This window comes from Genypterus blacodes, unplaced genomic scaffold, assembly GCF_046128005.1.
Source record: "Genypterus blacodes isolate CSIRO-AG114 ecotype Tasmania unplaced genomic scaffold, CSIRO-AGI_Gbla_v1 ptg000438l_1, whole genome shotgun sequence".
Lineage (NCBI taxonomy): Eukaryota > Metazoa > Chordata > Actinopteri > Ophidiiformes > Ophidiidae > Genypterus > Genypterus blacodes.
The window spans coordinates 3,533,594-3,552,191 of NW_027467208.1; the positions used below are offsets into that span (position 1 = coordinate 3,533,594).

The window sequence follows — 18,598 nt, forward strand, 5'->3', positions numbered from 1 at the left end:
GGAGGCATATGCAGGTGCTTACATTGTAAACCACTGACAACGACAGCTGAGATTTTACAGAGTCACAAGCACACGATGTCCACACTGCTCTGAAAATCACCGTCCTATCTCCTGCTGAACTGCTCAGCGATGGCCGCCTTCCTCTTCGTAGAGTCCCAGCTCATCTTCATCTCTCGTCACAAGCTTTCCCAGGCTCAGCATCTGCACCGCTGGCGTTATTGGCGGCCTGTCCGTCTTTGGACAGAGCGCTCGCCTCCTTTGACGCTCTCCTCTTGGAGTCACGAGTGGTTTGCTGTGAGAGGGGGAAAAATGGAGGATTTTGAATGTCATGTCATTTTAAATGTCACCACACTGGACAGACAGTGTGTGGGAGCGGAGGGCCAGCTGAGCCGTGAGTCACCTCCTGTAAAGGAAAGGTTAAGTAAATGAATCTCAGTATTGTGTTTCTCACTTAGTGGTTTAAAGATAAGACAAATTGATTTTCTGATAAAAAAATGTAAAATCAGTTCCAGGCCCTCAACCACAGATCCCAGATTGAATCTTAAATTTGTATTTTTCCAAACTATATATACCATAAACCATTATTTGACTACACAGTGTGTCACTATATTACTACAGCTGATGGGTTGAACATACTGGTGTCATTAAAGTTTACGTTGACATAACCACGTCTTCTTCTTCTTGCTGAAACTCTGAATTCCTAAACCTGCTCACATGACTGAAAGGCCCTCTGAACACACACTTATCAGCTCTCTGACAATCAAAGACTCAATGAAAAACTAAAATGTGTTTTGAAAGGAAGAGTACAGAAGTGGAACTGAAGCACAGCACTTATGTATGTAAATGTATAAGTAGCACTCTATCTTATCTCATTAGTTTGAGACATTTCAGAGGAAATCTGCAGTTTGTACTCCATAGTATTTATCTGTAGGCTAAACTATCTCCAGTTAGATGATTTAATTCAAATAAAGTCATAAAAAATACCAGTCAGACATTTTTATTTCCTTCTTACTTCTCATCCTTCTTGCTAATCTTCCCTGATTTTCTCCTTTCTTCCTTTGAGGTCCATGTACCTTTACACGTATCTTAATATTAAAGCTGTAAATGCACAAATCTGAATGAAAGTATGTAAATATGAAGTACAATTTTGAATGCAAGATCAGTACTGAAATACAAATCCATACTGTGTTGGACTTGAGCTGGACTCAGGTCCCACAGTGGACACTTACATCAGTGAGCGAGCGCCTGGGTCTCCTCTGGTGGCTTGATCCTGAGCTGGTCAGGGCCTGTTTACCACACTGGGTACCTGTGTTCACCATCCTCTTCTCCCTCAGACTGGCCTCCATCGCTTTACCTGCGGAGGGACATTATTCACACTTCAGACATTCATGTACACACAAGTGCGTCCCTTGTCTTTGAACACAACATGACAGCATAGCGATGGAGCAAATACAACCATCTGGCGTGGATGTGCATGTGACAGCAGCTGCAGGTGTTAACGCTGCTTTATCTTGGCGATATTTATCATTCGTTGCATTTTTTAACACAAAATTGTTGGATGTCTATGCTGGATTGCCGAGCGACTCCCACATTTCTCACGATGCGCGTCTTCATCTGGCGTCTTTTCTAACAAGCAACACGGCGGCGTCTCTTACTGTTTCCTACGGGAAGAGGAGTCTCCACGTCGGTGTTAGTGAGCCACGTCGACTCGGTCTCCCTGGTCCAGCTCTCATGGTACCTCGGCTCGATGATCGCGTCCGCCCGGCTGCCTCCACAACCCATCGGGAGAAGATCCTCCAAACAGGTGGAGCAGCGGGATGAGACGGTTCCCCTTTGGTGTCACAGCAGCAGCAGCAGCATCCCAACCGGATCTCTACTGCAGCTCCATCCGTGATACCGACTCCATCCGTCCCGGAGCTGCTGCTGCTGCTGCCGCCGCTGCTGCTGCTGCTGCTGCTGGCGATGCTGCACACACACACAGCGGCTGATCAGCATGAATACACACCGAGGCTATCTGCGTCATCCACAGCCCTGGGAATTAAACCTGCAACCACCCAGGCCGGTGATAGGCTGCGAGGAAGCTCACTGTCATCATCATCATCATCAGAAAACAGTACGCTAATGTAATAGTAGAAGGGAGAGAGAGAGAGAAAGAGAGAGAGCATACCTCCACCAAGGCCGAGTAGTCCTCCATTTATGACTCCATCTCTCAGTGATGTATGTTAACATGTTATTGATTACACCATGATTTTGACATAAACATCATTACAGTTTGCTCAAAGAAAAAAGGTAAACAGACCTCATCGCATCTTTTAAATATTTATTTCACATTTATTTCATATACAGTATGTGGTATAGAGACAATACAGTAGTTGCACATACGCTTATAATTTATTTTCTTCTTTTTAACTGTTAATAGATACAAATCATAGAGGAGCAAATCATCCAGTCAGCACAGATATTGCTTCATGACAATATAACCTGTCTCAGTTTGTCACATAATCGCCTGAGTGGGTACAGAATAGTCACACACACACACACACACACACACACATGTAAACAGACATTTCCCACATGAAGCTAAAAACACATCACCAAACAAAAACGTCTCGAGAGTTTAGAGTCTAAAATAAATACTATGAGTATTTCAACATACACTGACTGTTCTCTTTATTCTCCCTGCATGGATCTTGTTGCTTTTGATAAAGTGACATGAGAGGAAAACAACAACATTAGATGCAGTATATCACTTGGTCTCTGGTGCCAGAGGGAATGACCTGTATTTGGAAACACTGATGAAGACGATGTCACATCAAAGGGACGGCCGGACTTCATCAATTCTACAACAAAGAGGAGTTATGAATGGACACCAGCTGATCCTCTTATGTGACCTATCAGCACACCTTGATTCCTTGCAGTTTGTTCAATTTCAATACAGGAATGTGGCAGGAATGAGAGGAGGAGGAGGAGGAGGAGGAGGAGGGAAGAAAGGATTATATGAACACAAAAAAGGTGAGAAAACCGGGACAAACAGATTGGGAATAACTTAAAGCTCAGGGATGTGAGCGCGTCACATCAAAACACTATTGCACGGGAAGTGAGACGATGATTACGATGACGACGACGTATCTAGACTTTGAAATCCAGCAGATTGCAGTCGATCTTGTAGTAAACGTAGGGGTAGTACTCCTGCTGGCTCAGGTTCAGCCCTGGGATGTCCATGGAGGCCTGCAAGCACAAAGGAAACAACATCAGCCTCTGTCTTGTTCCCTAAGGTGATCTCATACGTGGCTCTGGTTAGGGAGACTCACGTCGATGATGGCCGCACTGCTGTCCAGATGTTTGTAGAGGTCGTACAGCACCTCCCTCAGCTTCTTCATGTTCTTCTTGTTGGGCTGGAGCAACATGGCCTGGAAGTTGACTGGCAGACCGTATCTATGAAACACAAGAGGACCCTTTTTCATCACCGAGACAATGAGGACAATAAAAGAAAAATGAACTGCACCCATTTCCTGAATATTTAAAACGTAACACACCGGGTGTCAACTTTCTTACCTCAGGACCGACTCCACAAACACACGCAGGGCTTTGATGTGAATCCATGCGATGAAGGCCTCACTGAAATTCACTTTCAGCCATCGTACCAAAGGCCCCTAGACGGAGAGCAACACCTTTTAAGTTATATTTAAAGTCATAAAGATCATAAACCTCTAAACCAGTTGTGCTGTTTGTGGACTTACAAACTGCTTCTTCTTGTCTGTCGACAATCGTGTCATCTCCTCTTTGTCTGCCTTCATCTCTTCCTCGTTGTACTGGAAGTCACGCACGGTAAACCTGGTTGGGGACACACATCAATATGCGTTTAGCTCTCTCACAACACACTCGGGTTCACTCTTGAAAATAGGCTATGGACGCCCGCGCACATTTAAAGGAACGAACACAATAACGTGTCTGGGTCGTGGTTATTGGAGGACTGTGTTTGTAACAGAGTGGCTGGCTATTTTAGGGTGAAAATAAGCCAGCGCTTGGATTTACAAGCCTCCTCGAATCCAGCGCCAACACGAGTGCTGTGTATTTGTGGCCGCAGTTGGAAATGCAAAAAATAAAGGACAGCCATCATCAGACTGACGCTCCACTCAAACTAAACCTTTATAAATCAAACCCAGACTGACTGTAAGCATTTGTTTGTGCTCCTATGATGGTGTGACTTACTTGTTTTCTCTGGCCTTGTGTTTGAAGTCATCCACAGCCTTCCTGAAGAGCGTGACGCTGAAGAGGCCGCTGTCGTGGTCTTCAAACAGCAGCCTGTGGGAGAGGCAGAAACAGGGCGGCCATATCAGCTGGGAGGACTTGGATCTGGACCTTCATAACCACAAACACTAATCTCCTTCCCATCCTGCTCCATGTCCCCACTGTGGAACAGGTCACATCAGAGGAAAACACTCCTTATCCGTTCTGGAAGCGAGGGGTTGCTAGGTTACTGCACCAGGCTGAGCCCCGCGTCTATCCAAAAGCCTGAACACCACGTCTGAAATCATCCAACGGTCAATTTGCTTCCTGCAGGTCAAAGACATGGAGCTTTCTATTCTAATGTGAGGCGATTTGAATTAATAGGTCAACCATTAAATGTTTCCACTTTTAGAAACGCTGAAGAAGACGAGACGGGTTGTCAAAGAAACTTCTATGAATAGACAGTAGAAGAAGAGAAGTCTGACTGATGCTTTGGCAATTTGTCTAAAAGATGGAGGGAAGTGAAGCAGCTGGTTAGTCGATACTCACTTAGTGGAACGCGGCACGACCATCTCTGCCAGAGTCTCGTAGATCTTCTGCCAGTCAGCATAGTTGATCCTGGTGTGCAGAGGAAACATCAGATCACAAAGGTTTCAACAATACCACCAACAATTCCCACACCGATGTTTGGGAGTTCCGGTCTGGCTCTCTATTTGTAGGGATTTGTAGGTGGTGTTGATGTTTGCCTGCTTACTTTTGGACGACCACCAGCATGGTAATCAGGTACTCTGAGTCCAGGACAAAGTCTTCTTTCTTCACTATGTCCGCCAGACTCCTGGTCAATAAGCTCCCCCTGCAGGAACACACACACAAAACAACAACAATGTCAACAAAACTATAAAAAATACTGCAAAAACAATAAAGAAGCTGCACAAAATTCAGTAAGATACAGACGGAAATCCATCTAGAAAGCTAAGACAGATAATTTACATTGTCAATATCCAGGATTTGACCTAAATTACACTTCTGTCATCAATAATATTCAGCAGTTAATGTCCTTACCTTAACACAGTGACTGTTAATAACCCAATATTTATGTTCAAGCAGAGCATAAGTGATGTCATTAACTACTACTCACGCATTCTTCCTCTCCAGGTTCTGCAGGTTCCCCTTCAGGTTGTTGTAAGCAGAAGCTCTGGCCTTGAGGTCATTGTCTATCTGAGTGGCTTGCTACAAACCAAACAAAAGCAGATGAAAGCTTTGGATCATTCAGGCTGAGGTTTAGTTTGATCCCAGACGTGGGCGAGTGAGAGGAAACGCACAGATTAGTGAAGATGTGTGAAATGAAAATGATACAAGCGGATAATTGACGGTTGCATAACGATTTACATGAACAAGATGGAGAAACGAGATACTTGGGCCAGTAATCAACCGGCACATCCGATTTGGCCCCAAAGACCTTCACCACTTCCTGAACAGGAAAAAGGAAATTTGCCAGAACCAAATTCCTTCAGATGATGACAGCTGTGAATGATTTTGTTTTGGTCGGCCATGAAAAGGACTTCTGTGTGTTTACACCCCTCCAGCATTGCCGGCCAAACCAGAGGGAGATTATGATCAAAACCCATAAAGACAAAACCCACTGGTGACGCTTTTTTTATTGATTCTAAGAAAAGAATGTGAGCTTGTTAAAAAAAGGAAGAAGGAGTCGGTGATCTCTGACGTACCTTGGCGATGATCTCAGAGATGTTTTTCAGGGACTGTTTGATCGGATACTTGGCCATATCCCACTGGAATCTGGTGATGTAGGTCACCAGATCAACTGTACAGAGTAGAAAAGAGATGAATCAGCACTTACCTGAGTGAGGAGAATAATTCTGTGGACATGAAGGTGAGAATTTGAACTGGATTACCTCCGTTGGCCAAGAGATTCTCCTGTACTTTGTCTCTGCTGTCCTCCAGAACATCAGCCATGTACTGAGCAACCTTCTTCACCACGCTGAGGCCCAAAACAGGAGGGGGAGAAGAAGGAGGAGGGGGGGAGTTGCAAACCACCAAAAACGCATGACAACACAACAGTGAGGATTGTGATACGCCAATGTGACGTGCATTCTCTACAGAACTGAACAGACAAGTTTTTACACTGTGCTGAGATCACTGAGATGTACTGAACAAACATGAAGGCATCTGACAATGCATACAGAACCTGTTCACACTAATAGCATCATCATCAGGTGCATGTTTGATCTTCATAATTGCAAAGTTTACCTTTCAACAAAAGTGTCTAGTTTAGCCAGTTCATCCGACAGACCCACCAAGACGTCCAGTGTTCCAACCTGTAGAGACGGAACACAAAACATTAGCAAACACAAAGTTCTCCCCTTTATTCAATTGAATGTTTCTGTTTAGTTTAATTCCCCATGAGTGCTGTCGATGGTGCGTTTGTGGATCAGACGGTGTCAGCTTCTAACCTTGAGGTCGGGGATGTTAAACTTGTTGTTGGCCGAGAGGTTGTTGGTGCGTGTGGTTGCCACCATCAGCTTATCCCACGTCTGCTGGCACGTCTTCTCTCCCGGAGCCGAGATCAACCAGAATTCTGTCATGGCTGCTGGTAGGAAGTTGGTCCACCAACTCCAATATTAAGCCAAGAAGTCACTGAGGAGGAACGTTACTGATGAGGATCCATTGACTGATTGATTCATTGATTTGATCCTACTCAAGATCCAAACCCTAAGCAGAGCTGCTGTTCTGTTTTAGATTCTGACCTCACTGAGATGGACACATTTATTACATATTAACAATTCTTACCTCAACAGAACAGAAGGACCATGAAAGACAGACATAACCAAATAACTGAGCGATGATATGACTCTCTGTAGTAAACTATACGTTATATTCTCCCACAGGAGCCCTGACGAAACGTAATCAGATGAATCAGAGTCACGTTACAGAGCCACTGGTTCCTCTTTTGTTGTTCCGAATTCCTCCTATTGTATTTCCGGATGATCACATGGTCAGTGTACGCAGATTGTATCATGTCTGACCGAAGCGGACTGCAGATTAATCCCCGTGTATGTCTGACTGTCATGTGATCAGTTCCTTGACTTTAACGACACACGCTGTAAATAATCATCCCTTTCCTGATAATATGCTCATTCGGCTCATGTGTAAATCGTCATCCGTCACAAACTATAGACACAATAACACAATCAGCAGGGTTTATGTCTTTAAACGGGGTATTAGCCTGCTGCTGCTGCTGCTGCGCTAGTTTGCATCGCTGCCTCTTGCCGTCACGACGCAGCCGTGCGCGTTTTTCGCACTTACCGATGCGTTTTGCGCTTTCGGGATGTGGACCGCACGGTGTAGTTCAGTCCAACGGTCACGGCTTCCCATGCATAGCGCAGAGAAATAAACAGAAGGTGTACGATTCAGACCTCCTCCATCACAGCATCGCTGTCACACAGTCAGCTGACCAGGGCACCATCTGAGCCTGCGCAAAATCTGGTGCGCACCAAGCTGCCTTCAGTGCTCGTTAGGTCTTATTTCCAACCTTCCTTATCATCACAACCAGTCGCAAAGATAATAGTTGGCATGAGATATTTACAATTGTTTAGTAATATTGACTCTCTAAATACGTAATTTCACGATACAAGCTCGTAAAATAGATTGATAATACGTTGTTATAGAGAAGCTAGACGCATTTTATATTAAATGCGTTGTTCTCGTCTTCGCAGTAAGTAATAATAACACCTTTTCCCAACACTCCCTGAAGGCAGCATACGCGTTTGTTTTGAGATAGCTCTCAATACCGCCCCCATGTGGTACCAGATGCGTACTGCATGCTCTTCTGTATACGTCTCCATTCCGACCTCTTTGGTTACAGACATTGATCATTTGTCAGTAGATGGCGGTATATCAATGTCATCAAAGGAAATATTTATGAGCATTTTATAGCTCATAAATTCACCTGTTTGTAATCGGAACATTTCCCCCATAACCGTTATACGATATACTACTACACACATATATTTTCCTGATTTACACTGAGCAGTGATTTAAAGCAACAAACTAAACAGAGGGACATCAGTATAATATATTCCCCTCTGTTCACAATGCCATCTTATGAGACAAATTAATTACAGCTGTTTAAGATTTATCTAAGATAAAAGTGTCTAAATGTCAGAAATCTCTCTCATACTTTCCAAATTAGAGGTGTGGGTGTAGTGTGGGTATTGAGAACGGATTGTTTTTGCTTTTTGCCTTCTTTAGAACACCAAAGGCCCTGAACTGAGCTGAACTGCACTTGTCTGCTATCGAAAGCAAGCAAGCTCCTGTTTGTGAGATGTACAAAGTCCTTTACGACCCTGTGACGCAAACTTATAACCTACACAGAGATGGGATTTTGCAAGAAGTTGCTTTCTCAACTTAATCACAGCCTTTATTATAGTCTGCCAATGTGCCTACGGGCAACTTAAACACTGAGTTATGTAAACAGGATCTTAGCTTCTGCTTTTGCTTAAATTAATGGTAAACACCATAATATGTCTGTATTTATGTCAGGTTTGAGTCATTTACAGTTTGATGTCTTATTCCCACTGTTCCTAGCGCCTCAGGGCCATCACTTTGACTCTATCCTTCCATTTCAGGAAGTCACTTGGTTTCTTAACATAGTAACCATGACTAGACAGCTTTAAAACATCATTATTAAACATCAATATTTCATTGTCAGCATGTTGCTCAGGGAATTTCCTTAGTGATTAGACAGCAATGTTTTTTAAGGTTAAGTGTTTTCTGAACACAATGTCCCTTGATCCAGCTGTAATAACATAAAGATAAGAACGAGACTAGCCACACAGTCAAACAACCATGCAGTATATTGCCCCGGTGGCAGAATAACACAGCTCACACAACTGGAGTGGCTTCAGAAAGAGTGTTGGTGATCCAAAAATACAACGCAACCCTAACAAAATTTGCAAACATTTGTTTTTTTGGCATTAAACTGAAACTGTGGAGGTGTTGAGTGAATGTGACACAGAGTGGTGGAATAATTAACCAAATATTCAGTAAACTCACAACTCACTTACAATCCCCTGCATTCCACAAGGTACTGACAGGGACACCATGGAAGTAAAAATGTCTGGGGAGACACCGGGACATTTGGAATGTTTTGTCTTTCAGCGTGAATAGTGAATGTTTATCACCATAACACTTTCACTTTCATAATCATCAGTCTCCGTACAATACAAACCTATACTGACAGGCACACTGGAAAATGTATTGATATACATATACATACAGATTATGGGCGACGCTTAGAATCAAGTTCAGGGTGGTTGTAAAAAGTCAAATCCCATGTGATCGACTGAGATCGCTTTAGATAGAAGTGTTTTGACCCAACGACATTCTCAACCGCATATCCTCCCGCCCACAGTAAAACAGAGGCTCCCGTTCTTGGAGTCCTAAATGTGTACAAGGCTCATGGGCAATTGCTAAGAAAAACGGGCGATGGAAAGTACACTGCAAGAGCCACATTGCTTTATTGGAATGCATCATGCTGAATGGAGGATCATTTAATAGCTTGTGACTCAAATTGAGGTGATTTGTTTTGCATTCATAGACTTTGAAGAAGGAAAAGCAAACTTTCATCTGTGAAGGACTCATTAGAAAATGTGACCAAACAACAATGTTGAGCCAGTTATGCTCCAGTTTGTCACCTTTTATTTTGGATTATTGTAATTGTAAATTCCCTGATAAATGCTTTTTGCTATAGCATTTCTTCTGATGTGATTCCTCCACATTAATGAGGACATGTCTGAATATACTATAGAACTTCCAATGTATTCCAATTGGGACATGATCAAGGAAGAACCCATTGATTGTTTGTACCAGTCAGCCAGATGGTGGCGCTGTTATTACAACTTTTATGTTTTTCCACAGAACTTTTGGATTGTAAGTCATAGAATCAAAATTTCCCCCTGGATTCCTTTGGTCCAGCTGCATCCATCAACATAGGCCAGGCCCTTTGGAATCCATCCCAAAACTTTTTTTTCTTTTATATTCCCTCCTACAATATTTGGCACAGAATCTTACACGTGGAATGACTGGACCAAGTACAAAAGTTGTATCTGTTTTTTTTATATCCAAGGTGGAATCAAAGGTTTGTTGGTTTGTCAGTGGGAGGGGTTGATCCATAATCCAGTCAAGGAAGGAGTCATATTTGCAAACTACTCGGCCTTGGTGGAGGTATGCACTCTCTCTGATTTAAACAAACAAAGTCTAGAAACTGATTTGTTGATTAGCTCTTGTAATGAAATATTGTCTTTATCACATTCATCTTCTGATAATGTTTCACTTCCATTACCTTTGGCAGTAGATGGTGTAAACAGTGTCAGTTGGCAGTAGGTCAACGTCTAGCACTCTTGTTCAACTTCCGTAAATCATATAAGGTCAACCATAAAGTGACCCATCGCAAAACGGAGCCGCGGAGTTGTTGGTCTGATAATGAAAATGGGTGACCATGTACGGAAAGTTTACCTTACGTAACACGAATAAATATCGGCTCCGCTCTGGCCTCTGTTATTCGGAAATGCGTATATGGTCATGAGTGAGGAAAGCGCGAAGTGGATTGGTGGATCTGAAAAAAGCCCCGCCCACTGCCCGTTCATTACCTTTTCCTCTTCCCGTCGCTGCGTGTAGATCTCCTCCCACCAGCCAGCCGAGAAGACGCAGACTGACGCCCCGATCGCCGCGCGTTCCTTCATCCAAACATATGGCAAAAACAGCCCTACTTTCTTACCTCTGTGTGCCCACTACTCTTTAAAAATTCCGCCGAAAAAGAGAAGACGATTTTCCAAAACATTCTGGCCGTTATCTCACGTAAGTACAGCGCCTCGGCCGGGTCTGACTTCCTTGGATACAGCGGGCGGACGTAACATGGCGGGCTGCTCTTTCTGCTTCTTGCCACACACATGACAGACCGATTCATTGCTCCGAGCCGCTGCGCTCACGCCGGAAAGCTCCGACTCGGGGCGGGTTGTTTCACTTACAAACCGATCCCTGGTAGTCGTTGTTACGCGTTTGTTCGTGTGTTTTTAAAATCGAATCGGTAGTTTATATTTGAAGGAATTAATGAAATAAAGTCCCGAGATAAGCTTCTTCTTCAGTCGACGTGGAGTCGGTAGCTTAGCTATCATTAACAATCCCGACAGCAATGGCGCTTCCTTCCGACTACGAGGCTGTTTTTAAGATCTAAAGTGTATTTTGTGTGACATTTGCCGTGGTGTTATTTGCTAATGTTTTGAAATTAGATTTTGACATTTGTCCAATTTCGACACAAGTGTGCTCCGTTGTTAAGGAAGAGCCGTTTGATTACAATAGTGACGACGAGTGTGAAGTTATTTATTCACATTTAGCCGATTTCGGTTTTTAATTTGGTTAGATTGTGTTAAACGCGCGGTGTGATCAGGTGTGTAAGTTTGTGCGATATGGTGCGTTTACAACCGTTATTCCTTGTAAACGTTGTGATGACACAAGTTAACAGGAGTAACAAGCGGAACTGAGACTTTTATTTCTATATCATAAACTCAAGTCACTGTTGCCTGTTTCAGCTGTGTGTATTGAAATGTAATTATGCGTGTGTGTGTTTTGGTTTCAGGGCTCCCCCGTCTCGGCACAGGTGTATGAGCGTTACCCAGAAGGCCTAGGGGCGGCTCTTTACAGGGAGCACTTTGACTTCAACGCTGAGCCGCCTTGGGATCCTAGCTGATAGTGGGACAGGTCCATCTCCTGACTTGTCCATGTGAGTCATTCATGGCCATTGTAAACACACACGTTTCGTACATATCTCAGTCTTCCATGTCAGTCAATATTCTCTGTGATGATATGGGTGTGTGCAGTCAGAAGTTACATGAAATCAAAGTTCATTCAGATATCTGGTGTTGACACTTGCATTGATCCGGCGTGAAATTCATCAGTGCCTTGTATGAATGTGATGTTGTTACTAGAATCTCTGTCCTCATTCCTTCTCTCCTTCTCTCTTCTTCTTCTTCCAGTTTGTTGCATACCGGCAGGACCCACTGGCTCAGTCGTGACCCCGTGACTTTTAACTGTTCTTTATGATTGTCGGATTAGCGGATTACGGTTGAGATGAAAGGACTTGCTGACAAACCCAGCTACATCATTGAACTCCTGGAGGGAGGAGTGACCCTGGAAGATGTAATTGACGGACACATCTGCGAGCAGGCACTGGTCAGTACAACATTAAATTATATAAGTTTCTATACGTAGTTTTATACACAGACCTGTTATTGAATCTTATTTTTGGGGCTGGTTTATAAAGAGTTGTAGTAGTGTGTCTGATCCCTTCAATGCAAACTTCCTCCCTCTTGTCTCCAGGTGGAGAAGAGTGCCTTTGTTGTGGGGGACCTGGGTGGGCTGATGCAGCAGCATGTGTGCTGGCAGAACACAGCACCGCGGCTCAGGCCATACTTCCCCGTCAGCTGCAACAGTAGCCCAGTTGTCATCGAGGTTCTGGCCTCCTTGGGCCTCGGCTTCGTCTGCGCCAACAAGGTGAGCGGTCACCTCGGTTAAACAGAAACTTAGTCGTGTTTTCTTTAGTTAATGTGTGTAATCCTCAGGCTTCACAGAGCCTGTTATGAAAGAGCTGGACATTTTGAGTTCATTCATATGACAGCATGTCATTGATTACTTGTTATCTAATAGCTGTTATCCTTTCCCCGCTATGCAGTGAACTTGGTCCTTTTCTGATTGAATGGCTGAGCCTTTTAAACTTCTGGTTAGTGTTGCTTATGTAATAACGCTGTTTGTGTCCGTCCTTGTTTACCCAGGCTGAAGTGAACCTTGTGTTGGAGCACGGCGTTCCACCAGAAAACATCATTCTGTCAGGTGTTTGCAAGCAGCTGGTCCACATAAAGCACGCTGCCAAGAACAACATCCAGCATCTTGTGTGCGACAGTGAGGCCGAGTTGTCCAAGATTTCCCGTCTGCACCCGAGTGCAAAGTAGGTGAACAAAACAAGTTCTGAAAGTACCGTGTGCCTGAAAGCAGCACATGTAGACCTGAGAACATTCAGAGTCTTATCTCTGTTTTGAAAGGGAAGTTCATGCATTGAACCTTTTGCTGAACATGAACGTGAATAGCTTGTTGGTGTTTGTTTAGTTGTGCCTTTGGGGAAATTTTCAAACTGTACATGAGAGTGCTTCTGTTAATGTCGCAAACTTGAGAAGGTGTGTGTTGCTAATGTGTATCTCAAGCCTGTTGACCTTTCTCGCTGGATGAATGTTTCTCCGATGTTCTGATGCCTGGCTAATGTTTGCCCGTCTCTCTGGCAGGTTGCTGGTGCAGCTGACCACCGAAGCCCACGTGGCCGAGACCAGCATGGCCTTCGGCTGCTCTCTCAAGAGCTGTAGGCACCTGCTGGAAGCGGCCAAGGAGCTGGGGGTCCAGGTGGTGGGTGTGACCTTCCACATCCCCAGCTCCTGCCAGGACCTGCAGCAGGCCTACACACACGCACTATCAGACGCCCGCTGTGTGTTTGACATGGGGGTGAGTGCTGGTGATAGGAAATGGAACTGGAACTTTCTTGTCAAACCCCAATGACAGATGTCAACGTTGTTTCATTTCCATTAAGTGTAGAAACTGTTTTCTGTCTTTCAGGTGGAACTCGGCTTCAGAATGAACATCTTGGACATTGGCGGTGGATTCACTGGCTCAGAGTTTCAGCTCAAACAGGTAAACAAACAGACGGCTTTAACCACCTTTTTATTTTGGAGCTCCTCGCAAACTCCTACCATAAAATATGAATATTTGACTATGCAATTAGTTACCTGCCTGAAAGTGTTGGCTGGTGACTGACAGCCACGTTTGATTCTGCCAAAGTATGAACGTTTCCCCTTTGGCTTGTGTGACGCTATCTTGTTCCCTCAGCAACAGCAGCTTTAAAGATATTAAGCCTAAACTCATTCTAAACCTACATGTTACGTCTCATTGAATCGGTTTAGAAAAGATGAGACTAACTGAATAAACACAAAGGCCAAAGTACTTCAAGTATATTCAACAGTTCTGCATGCCTCATAGTAAAGTTAGTCCTCTGTTTTACTGGCAGTGACATCGTCCTGTGTATCTCTGTGTGTGTGTGTGTGTGTGTGTGTGTGTGTGTTTGTGTGTGTGAGCAGGTTTATTCTGCAGTCAGGCCGCTGCTGGACGCCTACTTCCCCCCTCTGTCAGGCGTGCAGGTGTTGGCTCAGCCCGGCAGCTTCTACGTGGCCTCTGCTTTCACTCTGGCAGTCAGCGTGATTGGCAAGAAGGTGGTGACCTTCCAGTGGGACAGCCTGGCCCAAGGTGAGTTATGTTCCGTTAACCGCCGCCCTTTGTCCTAACGCAGTCAACTCTGACGTTAATGTCTTCACCCAGCAGATTCTTTCATTTGTTTGTTCAGACTGAAAGGCAGAAATGTTTTTAATGTCACACACATTAGAACGCTGGATCGTTTCTGCAGTCTGTTTGTTTGAAACGAACAGCGAGCAGGACTGTCCAGATATTTGCTCTAGTGAGATAACATGTTCTGTGTGTCTGTGTGTGTGTGTGTGTTTCACCTACTACTGTGTCTTTTACGGTAACTTCATGGCAGGTTGACGTTGACATTCGTTCATGTCGCCTCTCGACTCTGCTTAACCTTCAGTCTGAACAAACGGAGGAAGGCAGCTGGGATTCTTTCACACATGGCTATTACATAATCCAAAAAATGACGTAGCTCAAGTTTCACTCTGGAATCCTGTTTAGATAGATAATATTTCATGTTCTATACGTCTGACTGTGGTCCCCTGATGTCTGTGAACAGGTGAACTGGGCTCCAGTGACGACCCTGAGTTCCTGTACTACATGAATGAAGGCGTGTACGGCCCATTCAGCCACAAGCTACTGGGAAACTCCATCCCTGCCCCGGCAGTGCACAAGGTCAGTAGGCCTCCGCCCAAGAGAGGTTATGTCCCTTTGCTCTGAATAAAACATCTGATAGCAGCTTCTGCTCAAAAGGGAAACTATGACGCACATTATGAGCCCTGAAGGAAGCGGGGTCAGATGATGGTTTGATAGAAAAGGGAAGTGTTCTATGTGACCTTTATGTAGGAGATAAGTTGGGTCTGGCTTTCTTCAACCTAAACCTGAGGTCCTCAGATGTGTGACATGGGACACAGTGTTCCCCAAAGACATGTGGGAGCATAAGATGACAGGGCTGCTCACACTGACACACATGCCAGAAATGCATCTGATCGCTTCACAGTCAGATCAGTGATCACATTCAGGCAGCGGATCAGACAGCCAGACCCCCCCCCCCCCCCCGACGTCGCACGCCTAACAACCTCCAGGACAGCTGAAACTAGGGTTGGCTCTAAAATAATTTGAATTCAAATCGGAGTTAAACTCATGAAGTCTCTGCACGGCTTTAGAGCGACAGAACAGCTGATCTCTACCTGCGCACCCTCCATACCAGACTAGATGTTACTTAACAGTTTCATCTCCCCGATCATTCTTAATTTCTTCTTCTTTTTACGCCTTCTAGCACGTGCCGAGCGCTGAGGAAGCCGTGTATCCCAGCAGCCTGTGGGGCCCGTCTCTGGACCAGCTGGACCAGGTGGTGGAGCACTGCCTGCTGCCCGAGCTCAGCGTGGGAGACTGGCTCCTCTTCTCCAACATAGGAATCCGTGGCCTGGAGGAGCTGGGCTGCCTCTCTGGCTCCCCCCAGCTGCCGGTCTACTACACTGTCTCCAACTCTGATTGGTGAGTATGGATTGTTTGGCCTCTCTAGAGCTGTGACAAGAATGCAATGAGATCAGCGGGGAACTGATGGGCTGCTTTTTATTACTCGCAGGTATGAAATGCAGCAGGCCGGTGTGGCCCTGGACAGTGCCATGAAGAACTTCTCCATGGTCCAGTATAGCATGTAACTGTCCTCTGCCCCTGTCCCATATTATATTGCACAGATCCCCCTTTGCCCTCTGATCCTTTGAGAAGACGGGTGAGGGCGGTATTGGGACACGGGGGCAAAAAATGGGGTCTACATTCCAGCCACCTTGGAAAACGCTGTGTCCCATATTTCTCCCAGGAAAATTGACTTTGTTTTTCCTTTTGGGAACGGGAGACAATTGGTTATTCCACACCGCAGTTGTCTAAAAAAAAAAAATCTTGCCCTGTTTTGCTCCTCCCCCCTGGTGGATTTTGTAAAAGTGTCAGCTTAAAGAACTCCGGCCCACACTCAAAACAACCTTATGCAACAAAATGGACGACTCTTTGGAGGTGGAACCCCCTCGCCGTCTTTGGGGGTGGTTTTGTTTCCTTAAAAAAAAAATATCAAATCCAGTTTACAGAAGTACAATTGATTTTCAAATCACCTGTATCGATTTACATGTTGACAGTCGTTGGAGTCCTGTGTCTGTCCGTTTAACACCACACAAACTTTGTCTGTAGATGATTTTTGAAGTGTTTGTAAAAAAGAAAATGAAAAAAAAAAAAAAACGATGCCCGGTGTGTATTCTGTCTCATCAGATCCTCGCTCCGCATCGTTTAAAAATTACTTATGACACAATGACGTAATCTATTTCTTTACTGCAATTCACCTCATTGCATCTTTATTTATTGGATTCAGATTAACTGGGGCGTGTTGAAAGCTCCCATCTTATAAGTGTGTTGTGCCCAGGTATTATGCTGTGGCCCATCTAACAGTATTTTCCTGATAAGATATTGATGTGTTTTTTAACGCTACATGGATTTAAGTGTGCTGTGATTGCCATATGTGACCTCAGTGTTTTCCCTTTACTCAAGAGGCATGAAGGAACTGCTGCTCTATAGCTCTAATACACAGAAGCTACACGGACCCTAAGGCCCTCCTTCCCCCTCCAGACATATAGAATTTGGTTTGAAATGCAAAAATCTGTTGTAGGTTTAAAGAAATCTGAGACATTTCACAACACACCACTGGTTTTTCAGAGCCTCGTGTTTAGCCACGGGTGTGTTGGCAATGTCCCGTTTCCTTCCAGTATCCACTCTAAACAGGATCTGGAAACCAGTACCGGAGCGACTTAAGCCCTTGTTCATACAGTGGAGACATGCTAGTTGTACACAGACCTCTGAGGCAATGCAAGGTTTTCTCACAATGCCAGGTTTTTTTCCTCGTACCTCTCTTATGGGGGGACATCATGCAGAGTCTTTTGTACAGCTAAAATGTCTAATAATAATATTAAAGGTGACCTGACAAAACTCCAGTTTTTAGAATCCTGCCCTAGTGTGTCACAGATGACTAATGTATTGTTAATTACTTGCTGTCTAAGGCACTAAAGGACCATAGCCTGTTTTTGACTGTAAATTGTGCTTGTTAAGTAATGAAAGTGATTAATTTAATACATCTGACTGAAAGCATTCATCTGGTGCCAGTGTGATCTTTGGAAATCTGTGTGGCAAACTCTTTTTTCTGGGTTATATCATTTCTTGTAGACTTCATATGAACTCTCTTTATACTATAAGCTTATAAAATGGCTTTGAATCGGTAATCTAGCTCCTGGGCTTCTTAGATATCTCTTGAACCAGGACTTAATGAAACCAAAAGTAAAACAAAGTCTCTGTTTCAGCATCACTTAATCATTAAACCACTGATGTTACAATATCACCTCACCTGTAGATACACAAGCACAAGAGAGGCAGCAACACATTATTATCCTACTCAGTGAAAGGGACACAGTGGCCTGGCTCTATCTACCATCCACTCAGCTTCACTAAGCAGTACAGGGCCAATTTCATGGAAGATAACCAACTCTCACCCAGTGCAGTTATTGCCTCACTGTGTGTGTGTGATTGCTCCCCTCGCAGGCATAAACAGTGACTCAGCAGCTGTATCCTCAGGAAACCAAACCGCTTCAAACTCCCTACCTTACTTCTCTACTCCTAACCAGTTTATTTTATGGTGGCAGATAAAATCACGCAATCGGTCATGCAAAACAGCAATTAGTAACCAGATGTTACAGTGAATCGTAGATGAATATGTTTACGCCTCCTGAGCCAATGTGGGCCTCTAATGAACACTTAACTAGAGAGCTGCCTTACACATGGCAGCTACTGAACGTTCCCTAACCCTTATAAGGAGATAAACAAATTACTACGTCAAGGAAACGGCCCCAAACGGAGCAATTGCAAGTTCTATCACACATCAGCCAGACCACAGACTCTGTCACAGGGGTGGAGTGTATCTAGGACATCTAATAATGGCGACAACAATGCATCCGTCTGCCAGGAAAATTATTAAGATGCTCAAACACGCGCAAGATGGTAAAACTGGAGCAGCATACAAAGTGGACTTGTG

The 18,598-nt window shown here is 44.4% G+C and overlaps 3 protein-coding genes across 3 annotated transcripts; 1 reads left to right on the forward strand and 2 right to left on the reverse strand.

Annotated features, from left to right (window-relative positions):
* Nucleotides 1-94: 94 nt before the first annotated feature.
* On the reverse strand, nucleotides 95-1,782 carry LOC142989554 (uncharacterized). The gene is made up of 3 exons (XM_076139093.1): nucleotides 1,656-1,782; nucleotides 1,230-1,354; nucleotides 95-292 (listed from the first exon to the last, which is right to left on the reverse strand). The coding sequence occupies exons 1-3, from the start codon at nucleotides 1,780-1,782 to the stop codon at nucleotides 167-169; spliced, it is 378 nt and encodes a 125-aa protein (XP_075995208.1). The 3' UTR covers nucleotides 95-166.
* A 524-nt stretch (nucleotides 1,783-2,306) lies between these two features.
* On the reverse strand, nucleotides 2,307-7,711 carry atp6v1c1b (ATPase H+ transporting V1 subunit C1b). Its single transcript, XM_076139558.1, has 13 exons — nucleotides 7,555-7,711; nucleotides 6,702-6,885; nucleotides 6,499-6,566; nucleotides 6,144-6,229; nucleotides 5,958-6,052; nucleotides 5,369-5,460; nucleotides 4,985-5,083; nucleotides 4,780-4,848; nucleotides 4,213-4,305; nucleotides 3,741-3,834; nucleotides 3,556-3,653; nucleotides 3,312-3,435; nucleotides 2,307-3,228 (listed from the first exon to the last, which is right to left on the reverse strand). Exons 2-13 carry the CDS (start codon nucleotides 6,831-6,833, stop codon nucleotides 3,130-3,132), a joined length of 1,149 nt encoding a protein of 382 aa, XP_075995673.1. The 5' UTR covers nucleotides 6,834-6,885; nucleotides 7,555-7,711; the 3' UTR covers nucleotides 2,307-3,129.
* A 3,210-nt stretch (nucleotides 7,712-10,921) lies between these two features.
* On the forward strand, nucleotides 10,922-16,282 carry azin1b (antizyme inhibitor 1b). The gene is made up of 11 exons (XM_076139310.1): nucleotides 10,922-11,106; nucleotides 11,885-12,028; nucleotides 12,282-12,477; nucleotides 12,625-12,798; nucleotides 13,077-13,249; nucleotides 13,581-13,794; nucleotides 13,906-13,980; nucleotides 14,424-14,589; nucleotides 15,089-15,204; nucleotides 15,809-16,026; nucleotides 16,118-16,282. The coding sequence occupies exons 3-11, from the start codon at nucleotides 12,376-12,378 to the stop codon at nucleotides 16,191-16,193; spliced, it is 1,314 nt and encodes a 437-aa protein (XP_075995425.1). The 5' UTR covers nucleotides 10,922-11,106; nucleotides 11,885-12,028; nucleotides 12,282-12,375; the 3' UTR covers nucleotides 16,194-16,282.
* The last annotated feature ends 2,316 nt before the right edge of the window (nucleotides 16,283-18,598 follow it).